Below are 22,188 nucleotides of genomic sequence, written 5' to 3'. Positions count from 1 at the left end.
ATGGTGAGTTTTACAGCTTTCTGAAGGATATTTGATTATCCTAGGACTTTCATACAAGTAATACTAATAGATTTAGTAAAATGGTTTAAATTTAAAAATTTCTCTGAGCTCTGGGGGGGGGGGGGGGGGGTTGAACCCCTAAACCCCCCCCTCGCTGCGCCACTGCAAGTCAGTTGTGTAACTGGGAATATGCTTTGGGGGGGATGAGATGGCCTGGGGCGGGAAAAGTTTTGAAAAATGGCATGCGTAAATATACATTTTACATCATTTTGGCACTTAAAATTGAAATTTAAGCCGATGCCATTATTATATTTCAAAACTAGGCAATATTCATAAATAACTTTTTTATTTCTCTGATGCTTTGGGGGGGATCTATCCCCTCATCCCCCCCAATAGTTACACCACTGGTGCAGGTCATACCTCAGAGTCACCATAGTGTGGAATAGTGCTCTGTATATAATATTTTCTATCTATTTTCAAGTTTAACTTCTGAATTTCTTGTTTTATTTGCAGCTTCCCTCTGTATTCTTTACAATTTGGCTGATTCATGGAACCTGGAAGAGCAGATAGCCAAAAAAAATATTGTGGGGTTGCTCATCAATTTCTTGGATAGAAATAACACTGAGCTACTCCTAGTCCTGCTGACATTTTTAAATGAATTGTCTCAAATGCGAGACCATGTCATCAGTATGGTATGGTAGCTGTGCTCATTGTTGACCAAATCGGTTAATAGTATATCAATTTATTATTGAAATGATTCTAACATTTGTTTGCAGGCAAAATTCAATGTTGTAGACAAGTTACAGAGGCTAGTATCATGGCCCAGTGTGGATGTATCGTATGAGTCCCTTAAACTAATAATGAATCTCTCTGCTAATGGAAGCCTTCAGACGAATATGATTGATACTGGCATGATACCTTGTTTGGTGAAAGTATTAGCCGCTGGTGATACCATGCTTCATATCAATGTATATAAAATCCTGTATCATTTTTCATTGAACAATAATTCAAAGGCCATGTTCCCAGATACAGGCAGCATCCAAATTGTAAGTATTGAACTCTTGTGTCTTTTAATGTGTGCATAATCTATATATGGCAATGACAGATAATGTATTTCGTATGCTGCAATGTGGACACAAGACCAAGGCCATCAAACCTCCTCATAAAGTCTCTTCGAAGATGATAACTCATGACTAGGGACATGCGAAATGTGGGGTTATTTCATAGCCAAAAGTGGTAATACAATTTTACAAAAGCGATGCTATTTTGCCCAGAAACCGGTGTTATTTTAACGGCAAAATATTTGATCTTGATTGAGAGCCATGCTTTCAATGGCTCACCCATTGCCCTTAATTTAGCCGGGGATAATTTTACCGGGGATAATTTAAGCAATAATAGTCATGGAGTATTGGCTGAATTCACCTATTTTACATATTTTATCCTGCGCGTATCCATACATCCAGCTTACACAGAAGAGAAATTACTTTTGAATGTCTGTAATTTCAAATGAAATATTGCTATTGTGCTCAAGTTGTGTTCTTTTAGATTTGTTCTCTTATCTGTTAACACAGTGCTGTAGCAGGAAAAAATCTTTCTGAGTCCACATTTGCAGAGGGGATCCAAATTGCTAAAAGGCACTTAGATGCAAACGATGTCTCAGACAATTTGAGCTCCTGAATTGTTTGAATTATATTCACTGAACCCCGGGAATTTTGCTTTTGTAATTCTCCCAACTGTATTCTGTAATTCTCCCAACCCCAACATCAACTTCTCTGTCTCCATTGATTAGAGGCCATGAATTTTATGTCTTTAAGTGAGGGTTCACGTCTGTAGTCGAAACTTCTTGGCGATCAAAAACAGATCTTTTCAAATATGTACCTATTTTTCTGCTTAGGTACCATAAGAGAACTACGTTTGGTTGATGCCTTTTAAGCCATCTGCTTTAGTATTGACTTTACAGCAGCTGCTTTAGAGGTTGTGATGTTTTGCAAATGTAATTAGTGGTTTTATCGAAAAAAGTACTCTTATGAATATTCTCGAGTCTCATTTTTAACTTCCTCTAAACTCTTTCGAGATGGTGGAGTTCTCTCGTTAGCATAAATGCAGGGCTGAGCTCCAAGAGACTCTTCGATCCTTAATAATTAATATAATTATAATTAACATTTTTAATGCACTGGATTAAAGCCGCTTAAAATTTTATACCGAAGGTGAAAAAATTACTCCGTGATTTATCACTAATGACTCATTTACGATCATCAATTTCTGTTGCGCAGTACCATTATTCTAACACATATTGTTGAAGATTAGCTGACAATGAGAAAGCTATCAAAATCTTGAGTTAATTAGAACAATGTAGCTTAAGTATACGCCTCGAAAAACAATTTTGAGGAGAAGCATGAGCAGAAGAAAAAGATGATGAAAATCGCATCTGAGTTGGTGAAAATCACCCTTTAAATTGGAGAAAATCATGATTATGGCAAAATTCGTGTATTCATTGGAAAAAAAACGGATTTTGCATTGTCGTTTGCGTTATCGCATTTCAGACTTTTGCATGTCCCTACTCATGACATAGGCGAACCCAACTAGCAACTGGGAGATAAGGGTTTCACACCTGGCCATGGAATGATTTTTTTGTCACAGTTCATCCTTGATGTGTATTACGAAGAGCAGGGCTAATCAAGTAGAAAGTGTGACTGCAGGTAACTCCAAGGAGGTTGATTTATGAGATTCCATGAAAACCCTTTCCATGAATGAAATTCCATGAAAGGGAAAGTATCAAGAAATGTGAAAAGAGAAAATTATTGAATGCCTTACATCAAAATTAAAACAGTATTATGGTCAGGTGCAAGTTACTATCATTTACTAAACTGTTACTATCGGTCTATACTAAAATTACTACATTTGTCCAGGAATGATAAATATAAGGGGAAAAGAGAAGGGAAGTGTACACAATTTGAACTCATTAGCTTTTGATGAATGCCAAATTTGGGGTTTCCAGCACATTAAACACTTAAGTCACTCATAAACAACAAATGTGGCTGGAGAACCTGAAATTTCTGTGCCAGCTCTTAGTCGATTGTTTAATTTTCATAGCTTAATTTGTGAAAAAAAACTATTGATGATGTGAATATGTTCTCCTTATTTTTTAACGTTAACATGAAAAATACCCAATATGGTACTATCATTTTCAATAATATGTAGGCACCCACGAGTCCCACTTTAACTGATCTGGTGAAAACACCACTCTAACGAGCTGGTGAAAACTTGGAAGGTTGACACATGGAATTGCATCCTTTTCCTTCACAAAAAAGAGAAAAAAATCATACGCCTTGACTGGGATCCCTCTCAAGGCACATGATTTTTTCCTCTGTGGATTTTTCACACAATTTATGCATTGCAGGTGACTCCATAAATTTATCACCATGGCTAGTCATAGTATACTTAAAGTAAATCAAGTTGTTTCACAACTGTTCAGTTCCATTACATCACTCGGCTTGAAGCATATAATGTAACTTGTACTGAAGAAAAGTTTTTATACTTGGTTTTGTGAATTTTTTCTGTATCAATTCTTTTTTGGCTTTGGTTCCAATATTGAGATGTGGTGGAACCAAGAACCGAAGAACAGAGCCAACCCTGATGGTGATAGGATTGGTGGCAAAGGAAGAGTTGGTATCTGAAACCTTGATCTGTGGAGCAACCCTCATGAATTTTCATGAGGTGGAATCTTGATATTTATGCTCTTGTTTGTTTTATAATGGCTATTTGGGATTTTTGGGTTTCAGGCCATGAGGCAGGTGGTACATCGTGCTCAAAGAGGGGAGACCTTTGCTCTGGCAGCTGCTTTGTTAGTCAATTTGGCCTTATATGAACAGAATGCACAGATAATGTGCACTTTTAATTACCGTGAGGGTGACCCTGATCTAAGTGCATTGTTGGGCACTGTACCAGAGAAATATGCTGATGGAATTGTGAAGTCTAAAAGTGATAAGGATCAGGGACTTGTTGACTTATTTATTTGTTCAGCTATTGAAGAACATCCTCTTACTATGAAAATTGTCCGGAACATATCCCACCATGAAGACCTTCATCACCTTTTTTGGGTAAGTCGCTTTTACCTAATCCATAATAATATTTACCTATCGCATTGTTGGCATGTACATTCACGGTTTCTTCAAGAACATAGAGAAAGGACAGTATAGACAAAAGGTTACAGATTTTGGGCACATGGGCTGCTATTCTGGATGGAATAGCATTATGCTATTTTCCGATATTGCAACCGATGTTGCTATAATATAGCGTATTGCAACACCTATGCTATTTGGTATTCAGAACGGTTGCAATTCGTGTTTTTACTACACCGGAAGACGTAATTCTCAGAATAGCATAGGCCCGTAGCAATTCACTATTCTGAACGGCGAATTGCAACCGGTAGGCTTGCTGTAATATTACGCGGTCTTCGAGGCCGAGCTATTCGGTATTGCAACCCTGAAAACGTGCGCATTGCGATGTCGAATTGTTTTTCTGAGGTTAAAGTAACATAATCAAGTATTGAAAAATGGAATAATAGCCAAAAATAAAATGATATCGGCTTTATTTTAATTAAATAATAGTAGCATAAGTGATGAATATTTAACTAATTAAGTGAATTGGTTAGAAATTAACATTCGAGCTTAATATATGAAGCACAAGCTTGCTTCATCGACAGTACGAAAACAATAGCAATTAATGCAAATAATTACTACGATTAGCCCAAATTTTCCGTGTTTTATTCATTTTTACAACTCACAATTTTATTTCATCACTTGACTTGCTACTAAAAATATCCTCAATGTAGACTATGAGGTCGATTCTTGAAAATTTTTAAGCTTGTGTTAACACTAACTCGCCAAATATCATAATAGTTGTAGCTTTCAATGAAAACCATATATTACCATTTACTTTGATCAGCCGTTCATTTCCTCAATTGGACAGTATATACAAATACATGCAACGAGTCGAAATTATTTTCCCCACTATTCGCTACCTTCTACAATTAAAACTTAAAATTTACTAAATTATAACAGGTGCAGTCGACTTGAATTACTTGCTTGAAAACAAAGGATTTCTCCGAACACCAATAAAGTTTCCGAACAAATATGATTCACCACAAACGTTTAATGGAATATTCATGTACATCATAAACGCAATATATATCATGTGGAATTCAATACAAATTGTTTCCTCTATAGCCAAGCAAGTTATTCACACAATTAATTTTCAGTATATCGGCACAGTTCAGGGTCTATAAAAAATTTCAGTGAGCACATTAAAATCAGCTGATAAGAAAACAGTGATAACTGACACAACAGCACTTTCCACACGATTCACTATTGCTAGATTCACTTTTTCACAGCTGTTCCATCATCCTCAAATTCACCATCACCTCCCTCTGCTTTTTCCAAATCTGCAGCTGAAATATCGATACTATTCCATCGTAATACATGAAAGCACAGCTGTGACGTTGCCACCTACTTCAGTTCCTAAACAGAGTTTGAATACTGAAATTAGGGATTCATATAGTATAGTTAGTATTAAAAACGAAAGCTTCTAGTCCGTACAGTAAAGCTATATCGTCACGATCAAAGCAACAAAAGTTGGTACATATTTATTTTGACATGCAACGAACAGACAGACTTCGAAGCCTAAGACAATTACGAAGAAAATCAAACATATTTAGCTTTCAATGATTATTTCGCATAACATATATCTCACGATAAAGGACCGATCAGATATAGGTAAATGATTCAATATTTATGCCCGATAGATCATCATTATAACAGTAAAATTATGACCTAACCCACCTGTCTGAAGCCATTGTGATATTATCAAAACAACAACAATCAGCTGATTTCCTAAACGAGATTTTCAAAGCGTATTATATAAATCCACGGTTTAATATAATTTTTAAATGCAAATGAAGCAATTATTTGTAATTGCAAGTCAATATTCCATAAAATACAGAAAAATATATAAAATATCTTCTCCCTCATTGGTTGCGCAAACTGTTCAGAAAGTTTTTCATACGGGAACGGGAAGGGGCGGAGCTTCCAAATAGCTCGCGCAAGAAATAGCATGATGCTATTCCGAACAAAATTATTACTACACGTCATTCTGAATACGGGGTCGTTGCAATAATGACCCGCAGAATAGCATATGCTATTTTTTGCAATGCTTATCCAGAATAGCAGCCATGAAATAAGATACACCATAGAAAAATCTTCTCGGGATTGCGCGCGGGTTAGATTATTTAAGAGCGCCGACGTTTCGGGTACTGACTCGCTACCCATTCTCGCGGCTACAAAAAACAGAGAAGATTGGCTATCGACCAAATGTTTTCGGCGGACGAGGATAAAAAGAAGCAGTGGTGCACAGTGACGTACCTCGATGCACTTTCTCTGAAAATGGCTCATCATTTACCCAAGGACAAATTCCGCTTGGCTTTTAAACCTTATTCCACCTTAAGGAGACTGATCGTTAAATGCAAGGACCATATAGACCGATTGGATAGATGTGGAGTATATTCTTTGAAATGCAGCGATTGCAATGGTGTATACGTGGGACAGACAGGAAGAAGTTTTGAAATTAGGAAAAAAGAACATTTAAGTGCTTACAAACATAATAAAGATGAAAAGAGTAATTTTGCTAAGCACTTAATGTGTAACTGCCACAGAAGCGATTTTAAAATGAATATTTTAAATTTTTGCAATGACCGCCGAGAACTGGATTCTAGGGAACAGTTAGAAATTTTAAAAATTATTGAAAATCAAGATAGTACCCTTATAAATGAATACCTCTACCCATCCTTTTCACCTATTCTGGCGTCGGTTTTAAAATTCATCAAGTAACTAGGTAACAACAAGATTAACAACAAGATAAACAAATTATAATTAGCGCCTGATGATGATGATTACTCATTGAAACCCGGGTCGCGCTCTTATAAAATAAGTGGTATAAGTAACTGTCTATATCCAGTAAATAATGGAATACCACATAGTTAATCAAGAGTTAGTGAATTTTATAGTCAGTAGCCGTGAGAATGGGTAGCGAGTCGGTACCCGAAACGTCGGCGCTCTTAAATAATCTAACCCGCGCGCAATCCCGAGAAGATTTTTCTATAGTTATTCGCCGGGAAAGTGTAAAATCATACAAGATACACCATATTATTAAATGGTGAAGTTTGAATAATAGCCATTTAGAAAGTCTTTAATATCAGAATAACATTTATGAATGAGACTCTTTGACTCTCCTTTTGCATGCCAAGTGGTAACTTCCTCCTGCATATCAGGATTAGGAATAAATGTCAAACTTTGGTAGCTTTCTGCGTTAAAACTACACGGGATGAAATGAACACACCATGACTTTGTGAGGCCACGAGAAGAACTGCTTTACTTTATTCATAGGCGGCAGCACAATACATAAAAACAAAAAATCACTGAATGCCATTTGAACTGAATATTTGAATGACTAACAATAAATTAGTGTTTGATACCTCAACCATGACTTGAAATGGAAGCCTTTGATGCTTCACCATATTTGATGCAACCTTTGCATCTAGACAACTCCAAGTCTCAATCATGTTGGACACAGTGGCATCAAGCTTTTTGATTGGGTGTTCTTAACCTTCACCTTCCAATATGTGCACTTGTTCTGGCCTTCGCTGTTCACTGGTTGATATTTTTTGAAGAAGTAATGTAGTGCTTGACCCCAGTGAGAAATGGGTGGTGGAATCCACGTGGAACCCACGTGGAGAATTAACGTGGATACCACGTGTTTTTGGTCGTGGAATCAACGTGGAACCCACATGGAAATTTGGTGGAAAAATTAAAACAGCAGTAGGTGCTGTCCTAAAACCATTAAAACCTCAACCACTCAATATCCACCACCACCAAATATCCACCACTCAACGTGGATTCCACGTGGGTTCCACGTGGATTCCACCACCCATTTCTCACTGGGACATTTTCATGTTGATACATGTTTGCCTAATATAACTGAGTCTTCCATGTATCCCACAGGATTCCATTTTGGGGCCTATTTTGTTTCTAACCTATATTAATGATTTATCTTATATTCTCTCAAACATTCTGGTTGCTCATCCTGTTCTGTATGCCGATGATACCAATATTCTTTTTTTCATCAACTGACTTAGACACTGTGCCCAATCAATGTGAATTAATATCTGATAATCTAAGTAACTGGTGCTACAACCTCCTTGATCTTAATGTTGAGACTTTCCATATTGTCTATTTTTAAAATAAGAACAAAACAAACTGTGCTATTAGTGTTCACATTAACCAAAAACCAATTCCCCAGGTGGAATGTGTGAAATTTCTTGGGCTACAGCTCGATGCTTCGCTTACTTGGGAATCTCATATTAATATATGTACTGACCAAGAAGTTCCAAATGTTTTTTAATACGATCCAAAAGATCTGTATCTCAAGATGTGCTGATGGCCTTGTACTATGGACAGATTTACTCCCACTTAACATATGGCATTTTATTCTGGGGTTCCTCACCCCAAGCATCCAAAATCTTTAAAATGCAAAAAAGAGCTGCGAGACTAATAGCAAATTCTCATTATCTTGCCCCTTGCAAACCAATTTTTAGAAAGCTGGGCCTTATACCTTTTCCTTGGGTCCTTATTTTACATGTATTGTTATACACTCACGATAATTTGAACCAATTTAATGAAAACAGTGCTGTACACAATAACTATACCAGAAGCTCCAACGACCTTTGTAGTACATGTACCATATGTACGCACTGCGACAGCATCATGTGCTCCTAAATTAATGGGTCTTAAACTGTACAATGCATTGCCCAATGAATTGAAATGCATTAATAGTTCTTCTATATTTAAGACCAGAATCAAGGAAATTTTACTCCATAAAATGTACGACAAAGTTGATGATCTCATTAATGACCGAATATAATATTGTTTTAGTTTTTTTCTCATTCTTGTAATTTTGTTAATTAAACTGTAACATGTCCGACCTGTCTTATATCATGTACTTGATCACTGGACTAATAAACTATTATTATTAATATCTCAAATCAAAGCATGATATATACATATGTACTTACAATTTAAGTCACACTGGTGACTCGATAGTTTTTGGCAATTGGATGACTTGCACGAGATTAAAAAGTGAATGAGACCAAATGCATTGCATTTCTAACATATTTAGTTTTTTTAAGCTCAAATTAATTTAAACAAAGTTATTTTAGTTATAGCAAAACTATACCAATATTCAACATTGTCCAAAAAACACTATTTTCATGTTCGTTCTTGACTACCTCATTCATAGCCTCATTGCTTGAAAGACAGGGGGAGCACACTCCTTCCCCTCCACCTATCCTTCACGCACTTCTGCTGCCCACCCCTTCCTCTCACTGAGCAGTCGTCTCGTTCTGTTCCAGCAATTCATCGCAGGTGATGCTAATGTTGTTCTAAAAATTGTTAATTATGTTGCATATTGTGCATTTGCAATTTACTTTAATGATATACCAATAAAAATGTCTTTCATTGTGTAGTAACATTTTTATTGACATAAAGAAAGCCATGTGTGTGCACTGTGATATGAAACTATCGTGAGGAATCGCAAAATCCACTTCACCGCATCTGAAGTGCACACACATGGTTCTCTTTATGTCAATAAAAATGTTACTACACAATGAAAGACATTTTTATTGGTATATCATTAAAGTAAATTTTATCGTTTTTTTAATAATTTGAAATCTTATAAAAATGATTTTAATCAGTTAAAATATTAAAATGTGAACATCAATCTAAGATGCATTCATTTGATTGTATGTACCCAGAAGAAACTGCTGAAGGATTGCAACCTCCTTCTGTTTCAGGAACTCGTCGCTGTTGATTATTATGATTGCTTCGTTTTATAGCAGGAATTTGAAAATGCATTTGGATCCTAGAATATCCAAAGATCCAGCTCCAAAAAACAAGGATCTGATCCAGATCTGAGTCTGAAAAATATCCTGGATCCGTCCATCCGTAATAATTATTAATGATTATAATTTATTGTCCAGTGACCATGCATACAAAGAAGTAGATATAGGATTCATGAGTACATACATGTAATTTGCATAAAATCAGAAAAATAAAAAGAAAAGTCATAATATGCATACATGAGGTTGATTGCTGAAATGCATACATTATTCACTGGCAGTTTTTTTCGATGCTCTCAAAATATCCATTTATTGAGCACTGATTTTATAAAAACTATTTTAGATTCATTGCAAATAAGATAAAGTTTTTGAAGATTGAATGCACTTTCTGCATGTAACCATGATATGTGCGTATATGTGCTACTAAATTGCATTTTGCCATAGGGGTGTAAGGTTTTCGTCACTCAGCAGAAATATGTCTTGCATTATGATTCTTCAGGAAGTGCCATTCAATCGATTGTGCTCATGCAATAGTGGGAAAACTATTCATGATATATGCTACACACAGGGTGGAGAAAAATTTTGTCACAAAATTGTAACCCTGTATAGCTCATGCCAGTAGGAACCAAAATTATTATGAAACTACAGAAACTTTTCACCATTTCAGGGATCGCGATTCAATTTTATTTTCATTTGATAAGAATTTTTTTACTTAAAAGTCTGGTCTTGCAAACTCAGTCAACTGTTCATTGGCTGACTGACAGCTTGTAAGGTCACTCATGTAAGTTGGCAGACTGCCGATTGTAAGTTCACGCAAAAAAACTTCCCTCGCCCCGTCTTCCAACAGAGTACGAAAATGAGCCAAAAAGGTCTTGCTGTTGGTCTCCACCTTAAATCAGTGGCATTCACTGGTAAGCTTCACTTCGGAGCACTCACACTGGGATACTCGGCAATTTCTAGCAGGCAAAGCATACGAGGTCATGAATTGTCCAGGGCATCCGACCAAAGGGCAAACTCACAGGCAAAAGAGTGCTTGGCTAAAAGTTTCTGTAAAAATGATGCGTTTTCAACCTAACATCATTGGCAAATTTGGTTCCTTCTGGCATCAGCTTATGTACAAGGCTAAAATTTTGTGACCTAATTTTTCTCCACCCTGTGTGTATAGAGCATACCTATGTGCATTTTTTAAAATAACAGTAAAGAATAGATGGTATAAGTTATACATATATTTTGCACTGTTGGGGCCATAATTTTTACTCTGCTTCTCCCCAAATTTATTGGGCATTCATCAATATCCCTTCTTATAGGTCTGTAGTAATCTTCTATGCATATTTGCCGTATGTTGTGATTATTATTCACTGTCATGCAGGTATACCAATCTGTTCGCTAGATAATGAAATATTATGTTTAAAAAATGTCATTTTTCGGAGTAATGTACTTTTATGGGTTTTGCTCAAAAAATTGGCTCGTAGACTAACAGGACTGAATTTTTTTTCTAGGAATACATAAATGATATCTTACATTCGTGTAAGACATCTAAGAATGAAGATTATGTAGCCGAAGTCTTAGGTTGCTTTGGAAATATCATAATACCTAAATTAGATTATGAGAGGCTTTTCCGGCATTACAATGTCATTGATTTCTTTAAAAGCAAGCTCATTCCAGGTAAGAATATCATCTTCCCTGTATCTTTGTACCATTTTAAGAAAGTTTTTCTCTTGTTTATTGTTTCTTGTGCAGTTCTGTGTTTTGTTAAGTTTACATTCCGTTCCCAGCCAGCGGCCATGTGTAAGTCGACAAAGTTGTTAAGTTAGACCCACACTTTAGTTTTTCCTGCAACAAGTTATCCAGTAACGCTGTTTACGGTGTCACAGTGAGTCACCGGAATTACATTGACATGTGCCGGGCACGTGAGCTTACACCTCCGCCCTTTCGCGGCTGCATTAAATTTCTTTCAGCACTTTGATTCAGAATTTCTAATATTCTTCAGGAAGGAAAGCACGTCATTCTATACAATTCCGAGAATTTCAGGATTTATAAATTTGAAGCGAAGAAAGAGGCTGTGATTAATTTAACGGAAAATTTCGGCGAAGGCATCACTACAGGGCACGATATTACGTGAATTCAATATGCACGACACAAAACAAGCCCATCGACCTTGGAATCGTAATGAGATACATCGAATGAACGTCAGCAGCGTTAAACAATGAAGGCTTAGGCTTTAATAGATTATCACTCGTTAGATTTTATTTTTTTCGCTAATTCACCTAAAATCGCAAAAAAAATGCGAAATCAGTAAATAAAAACGTTATTATCATTTATATATACGGATTTCACGTTAATGTGTGGTATTTCGTGCTATTTTGCAATATCGCGTCTCGCTAATTTCACGGATCTCTACCTATGACGCATGTTTACAGAACCCCTTGAATGCAATAGCCATCAATTCTCTCCAATGAAAACTAGCACCCATTTTAAGGTTATGACATTTACAGAATCAAGGTCTCACTCTGGGAAAAGATCCATTCATATTTTAAAGCCCTAAATTGCCATAAGTTCTGTCGCTGAATTTGAAAACTGAGCTTGCATGTTGCAAAAGATCAAATGCACACCAAAATTTAATTGATTTTTCGTATGCCTTTGCGTGAATTCTTTGCTTGTGAGAGTGGTTTAGGATGAGGAATAATATTTTCTAATGCCCTACAATTATGTATTATGAAAATGCTGTTGATAAAATTTTAGGGCAATTGTTATCTTTAGGAATGGCTTTAACTGTGAGTGATTTAATTCATGGACACTAATTAGTTAAATAAATAAAAAATTTTTATTTTGATAGGATTTGTAGCAGATGATGTAGTCCTTCTAGAACTACTGAAAATTCTTGGAACAGTTGCTGCTGAATCCCATAATAGCGCAGAGTTTCTATGCAAAGAAGATTTTGTACGTCCTTTTGTTAGGATGTTAAGAGGTATCAATTAATTTTCTGGCCTTTTTATTTTATTTACAAAGCAACTTTTTAGTTTACTAATTTAATTTCATCCATTAATCAATCTCTTTGATCCTCATGCATGTTATAAATGTATACTCTCTCATTATTAATTCTCTGAAATCATTTGACCTGAAGGAAAATATTCATTGACTTTTTTTACTTTTTCATTTTTTTTAGACAAGAGTGAAGATGAAGAATTTATCCTTTATCTTCTGGATTTCATATATCTGTTACTAAAATATGAAAAATCACGAAAGTATGTGCTGGAAGAAACTGGTATCCTTTGAAACCCTTATTGAGGATCCAAGATTTAGTCACTCATATATCAATGATAATACTGTATTTCAGTGGTATATGTTTAGATTTAGCATGCACTAAAATATCTTGACTAAGTATTAAAATTTTCATGCATATGGATATTGAAGTTTAGCTACTGATTGGCTTAAGTGAAAATGTCCTAAGATAGGAAATCCAACTGCTAATTTAAAGTTAGAAGGAATAGGGTGGTTTCCTATTATTTTTTATTGCCGAAATCGAAAGATTATTACTCCTAGAGTATGTTTTTCACGCTTTTAGATTTTTAAATGACGGCATCTATTTTTCACGATTAAATGAAAAGTGAAAATTTTCAACCACGCGAAAACGTGTCGGCTAAGTATGAATGCCGGGAAATCTCCGTGTCACGTCGTTCAGTTTCCCGCTGGCGTGAGGCTTTGAGCACTGATACAATGCAGGATGCTAGCAGGTAGCCGAGTACCCTGCCAGCTGGTAGTGCTTGGCTTAAATAAGGATTATTAATACCTTATCAAACGAAGAAAACTTTCCAACCTTAGCCAGTTTTAATAGGTGAGTATTAAGACATGTTTCCCGGAGCTCTGCGCCTCATGCATGCATTGGTAATCTCAGACGATGTAAAACTCCTATCTACTCGTATGGAATCTAGGTCCCTGTGACATCACGTGGAGTGGCATCGAATGGGTGTCAATCTGGCCTTTTTCAAATGAGGTTAAAAGTGACTATTAGCATTCGTCTAAACTGGGATTTCTAAAACCAAATAATTTGTATATTATGAATACACTAATGTTGGGTAACGAATCGCAACCAATGCCTTTCGTTTTCTTTGATGAAGGAAACTGCCCTATTATTACTCTGAAGCAGGTTTTCAATATCACTTTCAATTCATCCTTAGACATGCATTAAAAGGGAGGAGAGCAGGTGTTAACCTACCCAGGTCTTGGGAGTGATGGGTTTGATTCCTGTTGGGCAGTTGTATGATGACGCAATGTTACAGGTGGACTGCGTGCATGTGATTGGGTGGGTGTGGTGATTTAAGCTGGTAGGTGGGGAAAAGTTAGGATTTGCAATTGACCTTGAGTGAAACAAACCTAGAATTCAGTGATTTGCCTTGTTGATGCATGTTTTTGCTACGTAATTGGACGATGTGGAAGAACTTGCTGCCTATATTTCCTCATTTGTTATTCAATTATATTTTATTCCGGTAAAAGGGAATGAATAAGCTCTAGTAAGCATCTAATTTGTGGTTTTCTGTGCCTTTCAACAAAGTGAGATCAATGGCTGTGACTTTGTGGCCTGATTCAAATATATAGGTTCTTCCTGAATGAAGACAAAGCCAATCTGCCATTTTTATAGGGTTCCTAGAACCTGACAGTGGGAATGCATTTCGTTTGGCCTATGCATGAGAGATCATATGGCAACATAGGATACATTCCCTCATTTGCTATTTTATTCTGAAGTAATTTTTTTATTTTTAATATTCAGGATGATTTTTATTTCTGGAAAATTTACCTTTTGGGATGCTTCAAATCTATAGGCAATCTTTTTTTAAGTTTTAACAAACATTCGGCTGATTTTCAGGGATGCCAACTTACAAAAAATATTGTGGGGCCTAAACCAGGGGTCTTGCCCTGGGAAATTTTACAAGTAGTGAGTTTTAATTTTTTTAAGCATTTTAGAAGAGTCACATGATCAATATTAGATCCCTGATAATTTGAATCTCGATATCTGGACACTCCGGGGAAAATGGACAAGCCTGACACATTTTTTCCTCACACCCAAACAAATTTTTGAGGGGGCTCAGGCCCCATGGAGTCACGGTCACTGCTGATTTATGCATGTTTTAAGGGTGACAGTTGTGAAAGCTGATACATCAGGATCACCATTTATTTCTCTGGAATCCTCTATTGTATGTTTTGATGTAATATTTTCATTATTATTATTACTCTTTCATCATGGTGCGCCGTCTGTTTTCTTGTTTCAGTTTTGCTTGCCGTTTCTTCCTCGTATACATATTTGCTATGGTTCATTTCAAATCTTTTTGTGACTGAGAGGCAGGCCCAAGATTTTTGGAGGATGAAGAGATTGGGACTTCCTGCAAACCAACCAAAATGCGATAGGTGGTGCCGAGCCTCAAGGAAATTCAGTTGCTTAGAGAACTCCATCCTAAGATGGTGACCATTCAGACCTTAAGCTTCATAAGTTAGCAGCAATGCCAAACATCTGCCATCTTCGTTCACTTTTTGTGCTGTGGTGATTGCTCTCCAATGGCCCTTGAAAATGGTCAAAATAAGTCATCCAAGCAGAAAGTGAAAGTCAATCCCTTCTACTGAGGAACTTTCCCAGCTTCCGACCATTCTGAATGAGCCACATGGTGGATGATGGAAAGAGGGTTTTTTGAGACAGCCTTTTGTTTCCATTCACTGACGAAGTCTTCAGAGAAAACACGGGAATGCCTGCTGTTGTATCTTTAGACCAGGCAGGTGATATAGATTAAATGAGCAAGCCAGCACTGGATGGCTGTGTTTTTATTTTGATCGCTCATGCCATACAAGATATATCACTTAACCATATCGGGGAACACAGGAAGTAGCCAACGTTACCAACCTTAGGTTTTCACCATTTCCCATGAACCAGAAGTCCATAGATACCATATTTTCATTTTTTATTATTATTACTCTTTCATCATGGTGCGCCGTCTGTTTTCTTGTTTCAGTTTTGCTTGCCGTTTCTTCCTCGTATACATATTTGCTATGGTTCATTTCAAATCTTTTTGTGACTGAGAGGCAGGCCCAAGATTTTTGGAGGATGAAGAGATTGGGACTTCCTGCAAACCAACCAAAATGCGATAGGTGGTGCCGAGCCTCAAGGAAATTCAGTTGCTTAGAGAACTCCATCCTAAGATGGTGACCATTCAGACCTTAACACATTATGGTCCGCACACGTTAGGTTAGGTACCAAGGTTAGGTACTTTCTACTACACCTCCCCCCTTCACAGTGTCCCTTATATTGCACACTGCCAGAGCCAGTCATACTGTAAACATATTCTGCATACATATACATTTTTTACACAATGGTTTACAAAACCAAAACAGGTGAACATAGACATAACATGATGTCAATCTTTAACGAAACATCTGGTACATTTGTTACATATCAAGGCGCACTGGAGTCTTAACAACTCTCCCACTCCAAGCGGTGTTCCTTCTCTCATATTTTTCTCTCTTGCTTGGTTATCATAACCAATGTTGTTTTTGGACATGAATATGTTGGATCTAATGGCTTTTTTACCCTGGTTGTCTTCTAATATCATATAGTCATTGTAGGATATTGCATGGGGTTTGTTTGGCCGTAATTGACAGGTGTTACATCTTATAAAGTTACCTATAGAATTTTTAACAATTTAAGACTGGGGGTTGATCTTTGTAAACTATCACCCCTGGTTCCCTGAGATCCCATTTAGTGATTTTGATGTCCCCTTTCTCAAACCTCTTCACTTTACCAACTGCTGTTTTATCATACTGGACTTATATTTCTTCTTCACCTTTGTCACGGGGCTTCATAGATACCATCCTACAGTTTAAGGTCAGCCATTTTTGGGTGGGTGGGAGTCAAGTGTGAAGCTGTCGACTAAACATTATTTGTGCTGGAGAGGCTTTTCAACTGAGTAGCCCTATATTGTCTTAGAATGTCTCTGAAGTCTGCTCCAAACTCTTAGCTTTTCTGTAAGATGCTTACGTGTGGGAACTGATTTTTCTGCCATCCCATTGCTGCAGGGTAATGAGGGGTACTGGTTTTAAGTTCTATTTCCCTCTCCGTGAAGTACTTACTATGCTCAAATGATGAAATTAGCATGTTGTCTGCCTAAAAATTCTTGGGAACCTATGTGTGGAGAACACATTGTATTGTACCTGTTACTGACCCTGCAGTTTTATTTTTCATTGAACACTGTTCAACCCATTTGGAGAAGCAATCTACCAGCACTAGAAAGGGTACAAGACCAAAATCCAGAATATCTCCAGCAATTTCCTCAAATGGTAGTTTGGGGACTTTATTTGAATTTAGGGGCTTTTTTGGATTGGCGTATGTATTTGAACTTAGTCACAAACCCTGCATCGGTTAATTTTCTCTTCTCTCACATTTGACATTCTGTTGGGATTATTAAATAGGCATTGGATAAATGTGGACTTGTAGCAGAAAAAAGAGGAGCACATGGACTTAAGAAACCATCACCGGAAGACGACACTCTTTATTACGGTACAACTAATGGTGCACAAAATAGTATGTTGTGTGCAAGTGCTCCAAAATTCAAATAACTCATTTCAGCTTGATTACAAATAGAAATGACAGATATAACTACAACATTAATTGGATTAGCATGGGTATTGCTTGGAGGTCATACATATGCATAGCGGTGTACCAAATAATGCAATCCATTCCTGAAACAATGCTCATGCAACAGTCTCTGCCAAGATGTTATCCATGGGAAAAGCCTCTGGCCAACACGTGAAGCAATCTATCCACAGTCAGTGGCAGCGACTCCATGGGGCTTGAAGTGGCCCGAGCCCTCCCAAAAATTCGTTATGGGGGTGAAGCAAAAATGTGTTAGGCTTTTCGATTATCCCCGGAGTGTCCAGTTATCGAGAGTAGAGTTTTCAAGTTTCTAATGTTGGTCAGATGGCATCTAAAATGCTTTAAAAAACTTTAAAACTCACTCATTATAAAATTTCCCAGGAAAGGCCCCCGGTTTGGGCCTTCCCCAATATTTTTCATAAGTCGGCACCCCTGTGCACAGTTGACAGTAGCGGCAATCGTGGGACATTGGAAGAGGACCGACCAAATCAACATGAATGTGCTTGAACCGTAGATTGGGGATGTGGAAGACAATGAGGTATATATTTGTAACATTGAGCAATGTGGTTTTCTAATCTGATATAGCAGTTTTTATAACTTCTTTTTTGTATACTTTTTACAGTAGTGTTAAATTTTCTTTAGGGCTGATTAGTAGCAAGTTTGTGTTATGTGTCAACCTTTCTCTATAATAATGTTGACAATTAGTGCATTCTCATATTATTCTGGTATCATATTCTTACCTGATCATTAGATGCAGCTGCTTTTGCATACCAATTAAAAAGGTATGGCAAAAATGAACAAGTTTCCAAAGCGTGTGATGCAGTATTTAGAATCATAGCGGTAAGTTTGATTAAAAATTCAAAAGGGTGCTTTCATTTTTGAACGGTTATGTTTAAGATTTACTAAGGAAACTTTTACATAACTTCTACTCAACATTTGGCTTCTTTGGTGTTTCCAATGCCATCCCTTTCTTCTTATGTATTCCTCAAAGAAAAATCTTTTGAGAAAAATATTAAAAATATTTTAGGATATTTCAACTGATATTATAATGACTGGGCTAGTTTCTAAAACATCTTTCAAGTGCCATCTACTAATTTTTAGCCATTTAACTATCCTCTTTGAATGAATGACTCATCTGTCAGTAGCTTCCCCTCCCGACATCCTTGTTTGTTTTTTTTAACAGTGTTCACCTGGTTACTTGTCCTATTATTAATAATTTTTTTTGTTCTCTCCCTTAATGATGATAATATTAATATTTATTGGAAAATCACCGAACCTTGTTGTTTTGGATAGGTGAGGGTTAAACTCATCCCAGGCTAAGGGACAAGCGTGTGAATAACTCTTCACCAAATTCTTTCCATGGACCACCTCACACTTTGAAGATTTCATTTGGGAGTTTCTGTAGTCTTCACCTGGTATTTGAACATGGGACTCTTGGATCAGCAATCATGTGCTTTATCAAATATGTCACTGCGTTCCCTATTAGACACCTCCCTCCAAGCAATCCAGAATATTGAGTAAAATTTGAAATTATGGATAAAATATAGGAGCTCACTCCATAGGTTAGCAATTAAGCAGTATGTGATGGCCTAGCGGTCAGATTGTTGGGCTATTGAATTTTAGATTCTGGGTTCAAATCTTAAGCAGCAGCCTTCAGACACCCCTAGACATAACTCATAGAAAGGAAGGAGACCTAGAGAGAACTGATCTCATCATGGGCATACCCAGCGAGGGGCAGGGGGGGCAGCTGCCCCCTCCTAGAAGCAAAAATCACAGAAGTCTTTAAGCAAAATCAGTACTGAATTGAAACGAAACTATTCAACAAATTTTCTTTAAACCCACAAAAAATTATATATATTTGCACAAGATGTGTAACTAAAATAAAAATATTTTTTCAAGGATATAATCTCATAAACTAATAAAGCACTGTTATAATTTTCTTGAAATGTTGTTTTCATTCACCTTTTCCGTGCTAAAATGTCACAACTTGGCTTGCCCCCCCGCACTAGACCATGGCTTGCCCCCCCCCCCCCCCCCCCCACCAGTTATGATCCTGGGTATGCCCCTGGATCCATAGGCAGATCTAGGGGGGGCACGGGGGCACGTGCCCCAGACCCTTAAAAATATGCAAGATTTTTAATACGGTCCCATTATCATTGCGTTCGCTTTGTATCACGAAGTCTCCTTGTGCCCCCCCCCCCCCCCCCCAGAAAGAAATCCTGGATCCGCCCCTGCCTGAATCCCATATGATTGAATTAAATTAACCCATGAAATAGTTTTGAATGAGCTCTACCCTCACCAAACTAACATCAGAATCACAGAGTGAGTGAAATAGAAGTAGGCCTAGTCACCTCAGATCGATCTATGATCACAGGCAAGTGAGGGAGTACAGTATGACTTTTCATGCCTGTTGAATGAGTACGTTTCAGCTGCTGTGTTTACGTTCCAAGCTGAGTAAGTCAGATCGCTCTGGATTTGATGGGCAACAAAATGATGGGTGGGAAAAAGGGATATGCTCAAGTGATGAGAAATGGGAGAGGGATCCTTATCATGTAAACTATCAATGAATATAAATTTTAAGTTTTATGAAGAAAACTTTGTAAATTCCACTCAGCTACATATATTCCACGATAAATTTTTAATGACTCGGCATCATTTTCATGGGGGAGCCAACTGAAAACATATTTCCTCCAAGGCTTGTATATATTTCCACATGTAGTGGAGGAAAGGCTCAAGATAAGAGGGAGGGATAGTTTATTGGAAACATTGGGGATGGTGAGAGAGAAGAGGTTCCATCAAGGAGTGGGGGCACAATTGAGGAAGAGAGAATATTGTGGTAGAAATTAGGATGCAAGTCAGATTTGAAAACTTTTTAAAACAAGTGAGAGTATTTATCATTTGTCATATTATTTAGAATGCATCAATTTGGTGAAATTGAGTGTCTTAAAATTCTAAGATATGTATTATATTTTAGCTTATGACTTTTATCATGTTTATGTAAATTTTTTTGTAAAATTCACTCTAGTGACCAGTTTTTCTCCAATTTTATCTATGAATGTATCTCATCATTTAGGCCTTGGATGATTTGAGGTTACTTTTGGGAAATTCTAATTCAGTTATTAGTGATAAAATTTGTTTTTCTCTCTTCTTCCCTTTAAGGCTTATGACGAGCATTGGAAAGCCAAAATTGTTACTGACTCACTGGAGCATCATAACAAAAAATGGCTCAAGATGGTGGGCAAGCCAGATGATGGTGCTACTGGCACGGAGGGTGAGGATTATACAAGTGATTTTGAGGATGCTGCATCTGGATGTCTCACCACTTCAAAGGTATAGTGTTCAAATATGGGGTAAAACCCTCTTAAGCCAGATTAGGTGATCATAATTTAATGTTTGTAGTGCAATATCAATCCGTTGATCTTCTCATTTTAGCATTAGCCTTCAAATAATCAATGTGGTCATACTGCCCTTGCAAATCTTGTGGTAACTTTTTTCTGATAGGCAAATGAAAAAGTAGTTTTGCATTTTGGCTTTTGATTATTAACAAATAGGTTCAACACTATGTGTAATTTCTAAGTCTGAAAAGCTTCAGCAGGGCTATTCTGCTTAACGGGGCCATACATATGGCCAGCCGTAAGTTTTGTATGGCCTGAGCCGAAATTACAGCCTATACCGATTCTATTCTCGAGGGGCCATATCGTATGGCCTGGCCAGAAGTCTTAACGCCCTTTCTGTAGGCAAGCATGAGAATTATAATTGGTACTGTAAGTTGGGTTCACTTTTTTTAAGGAAGGAAGTTTGTTCCAATGCGGATAAAAAATTAATTCTATGTTCCTTAACCGAAATGAAGTCTTATTAAAGGATAAATTTGGATTTTCTTTAAACACTGATCTGGCGGCAGACACTGGAGAGCTTTAAAAAGAGTGAAGAACGCAAATCACAGACGAGAAGAATCAGAAGAAATTTGAACACAATTTGTACTGTACAGTATTATAATATTCGAGAATTTTACATGTAATGGATGGAGTTAGAACATGACATCCTATTGTAGTTCTAACCCCCTTCCTCTACTTCCAATGGTGTAACTATTGTCTCATGGCTGCAATCATTTACCCCTAAAAGCCTTAGAAATCCAGCACGAAATCTAAAGATGAAATTGAAAATTTAAGTTTTATTACTTTTTTATGAGAGGTTTATGTTTAGGTAGCAGTATAAAATTAAAACATCAATATGAGACCTTCATTCTTTCCTTGATTTGTGGACAACATTTGTCCTTTACACGTCGACTTACTGAAGATTGCCTTACTGCCAAAAAAATGCCTTGCCCTATGTTTCTTTGATATCCTCCCGCGTGAACCGTAATGCAATGAGAATCTTAAAATATAAAACATTTCATGGCGGATATTTCATGTTACCTACAGCTTTTCAAAACAAATAATTAAGAAATCTGATAGTAAATGTAGCACAGAAAGCAAATAAAAGCCCGTTCCTCCATTCACTTCAACAGAGCATCCATCCAAAAGCATTTCTAGCATTTTAACTACAAGCAAACATTTAGTTTATCCACTTTATCTACATAAAAAGTGACAACTTCTTTTGATGCGCA

General features: G+C 36.9%; 1 protein-coding gene across 1 annotated transcript in view; it reads left to right on the top strand.

Annotated features, from left to right (window-relative positions):
* The window catches only part of LOC124170943 (kinesin-associated protein 3-like), a 40,563-nt gene that overhangs the window by 13,594 nt on the left and 4,781 nt on the right, over window positions 1–22,188 (top strand). Inside the window, exons 6-13 of the mRNA XM_046550018.1 lie at window positions 514–692; window positions 777–1,046; window positions 3,783–4,100; window positions 11,446–11,611; window positions 12,783–12,914; window positions 13,113–13,211; window positions 18,334–18,422; window positions 20,742–20,912. Of these exons, the coding sequence (XP_046405974.1) occupies window positions 514–692; window positions 777–1,046; window positions 3,783–4,100; window positions 11,446–11,611; window positions 12,783–12,914; window positions 13,113–13,211; window positions 18,334–18,422; window positions 20,742–20,912 (1,424 nt within the window). The remainder of the gene's footprint in view (window positions 1–513; window positions 693–776; window positions 1,047–3,782; window positions 4,101–11,445; window positions 11,612–12,782; window positions 12,915–13,112; window positions 13,212–18,333; window positions 18,423–20,741; window positions 20,913–22,188) is intronic.

The sequence above is a fragment of the Ischnura elegans genome, chromosome X (genome assembly GCF_921293095.1).
Source record: "Ischnura elegans chromosome X, ioIscEleg1.1, whole genome shotgun sequence".
In the NCBI taxonomy this organism is placed as follows: domain Eukaryota; kingdom Metazoa; phylum Arthropoda; class Insecta; order Odonata; family Coenagrionidae; genus Ischnura; species Ischnura elegans.
The sequence above is the reverse complement of the archived record's forward strand: the minus strand, read 5'-3'. Positions and strand labels throughout refer to the sequence as shown.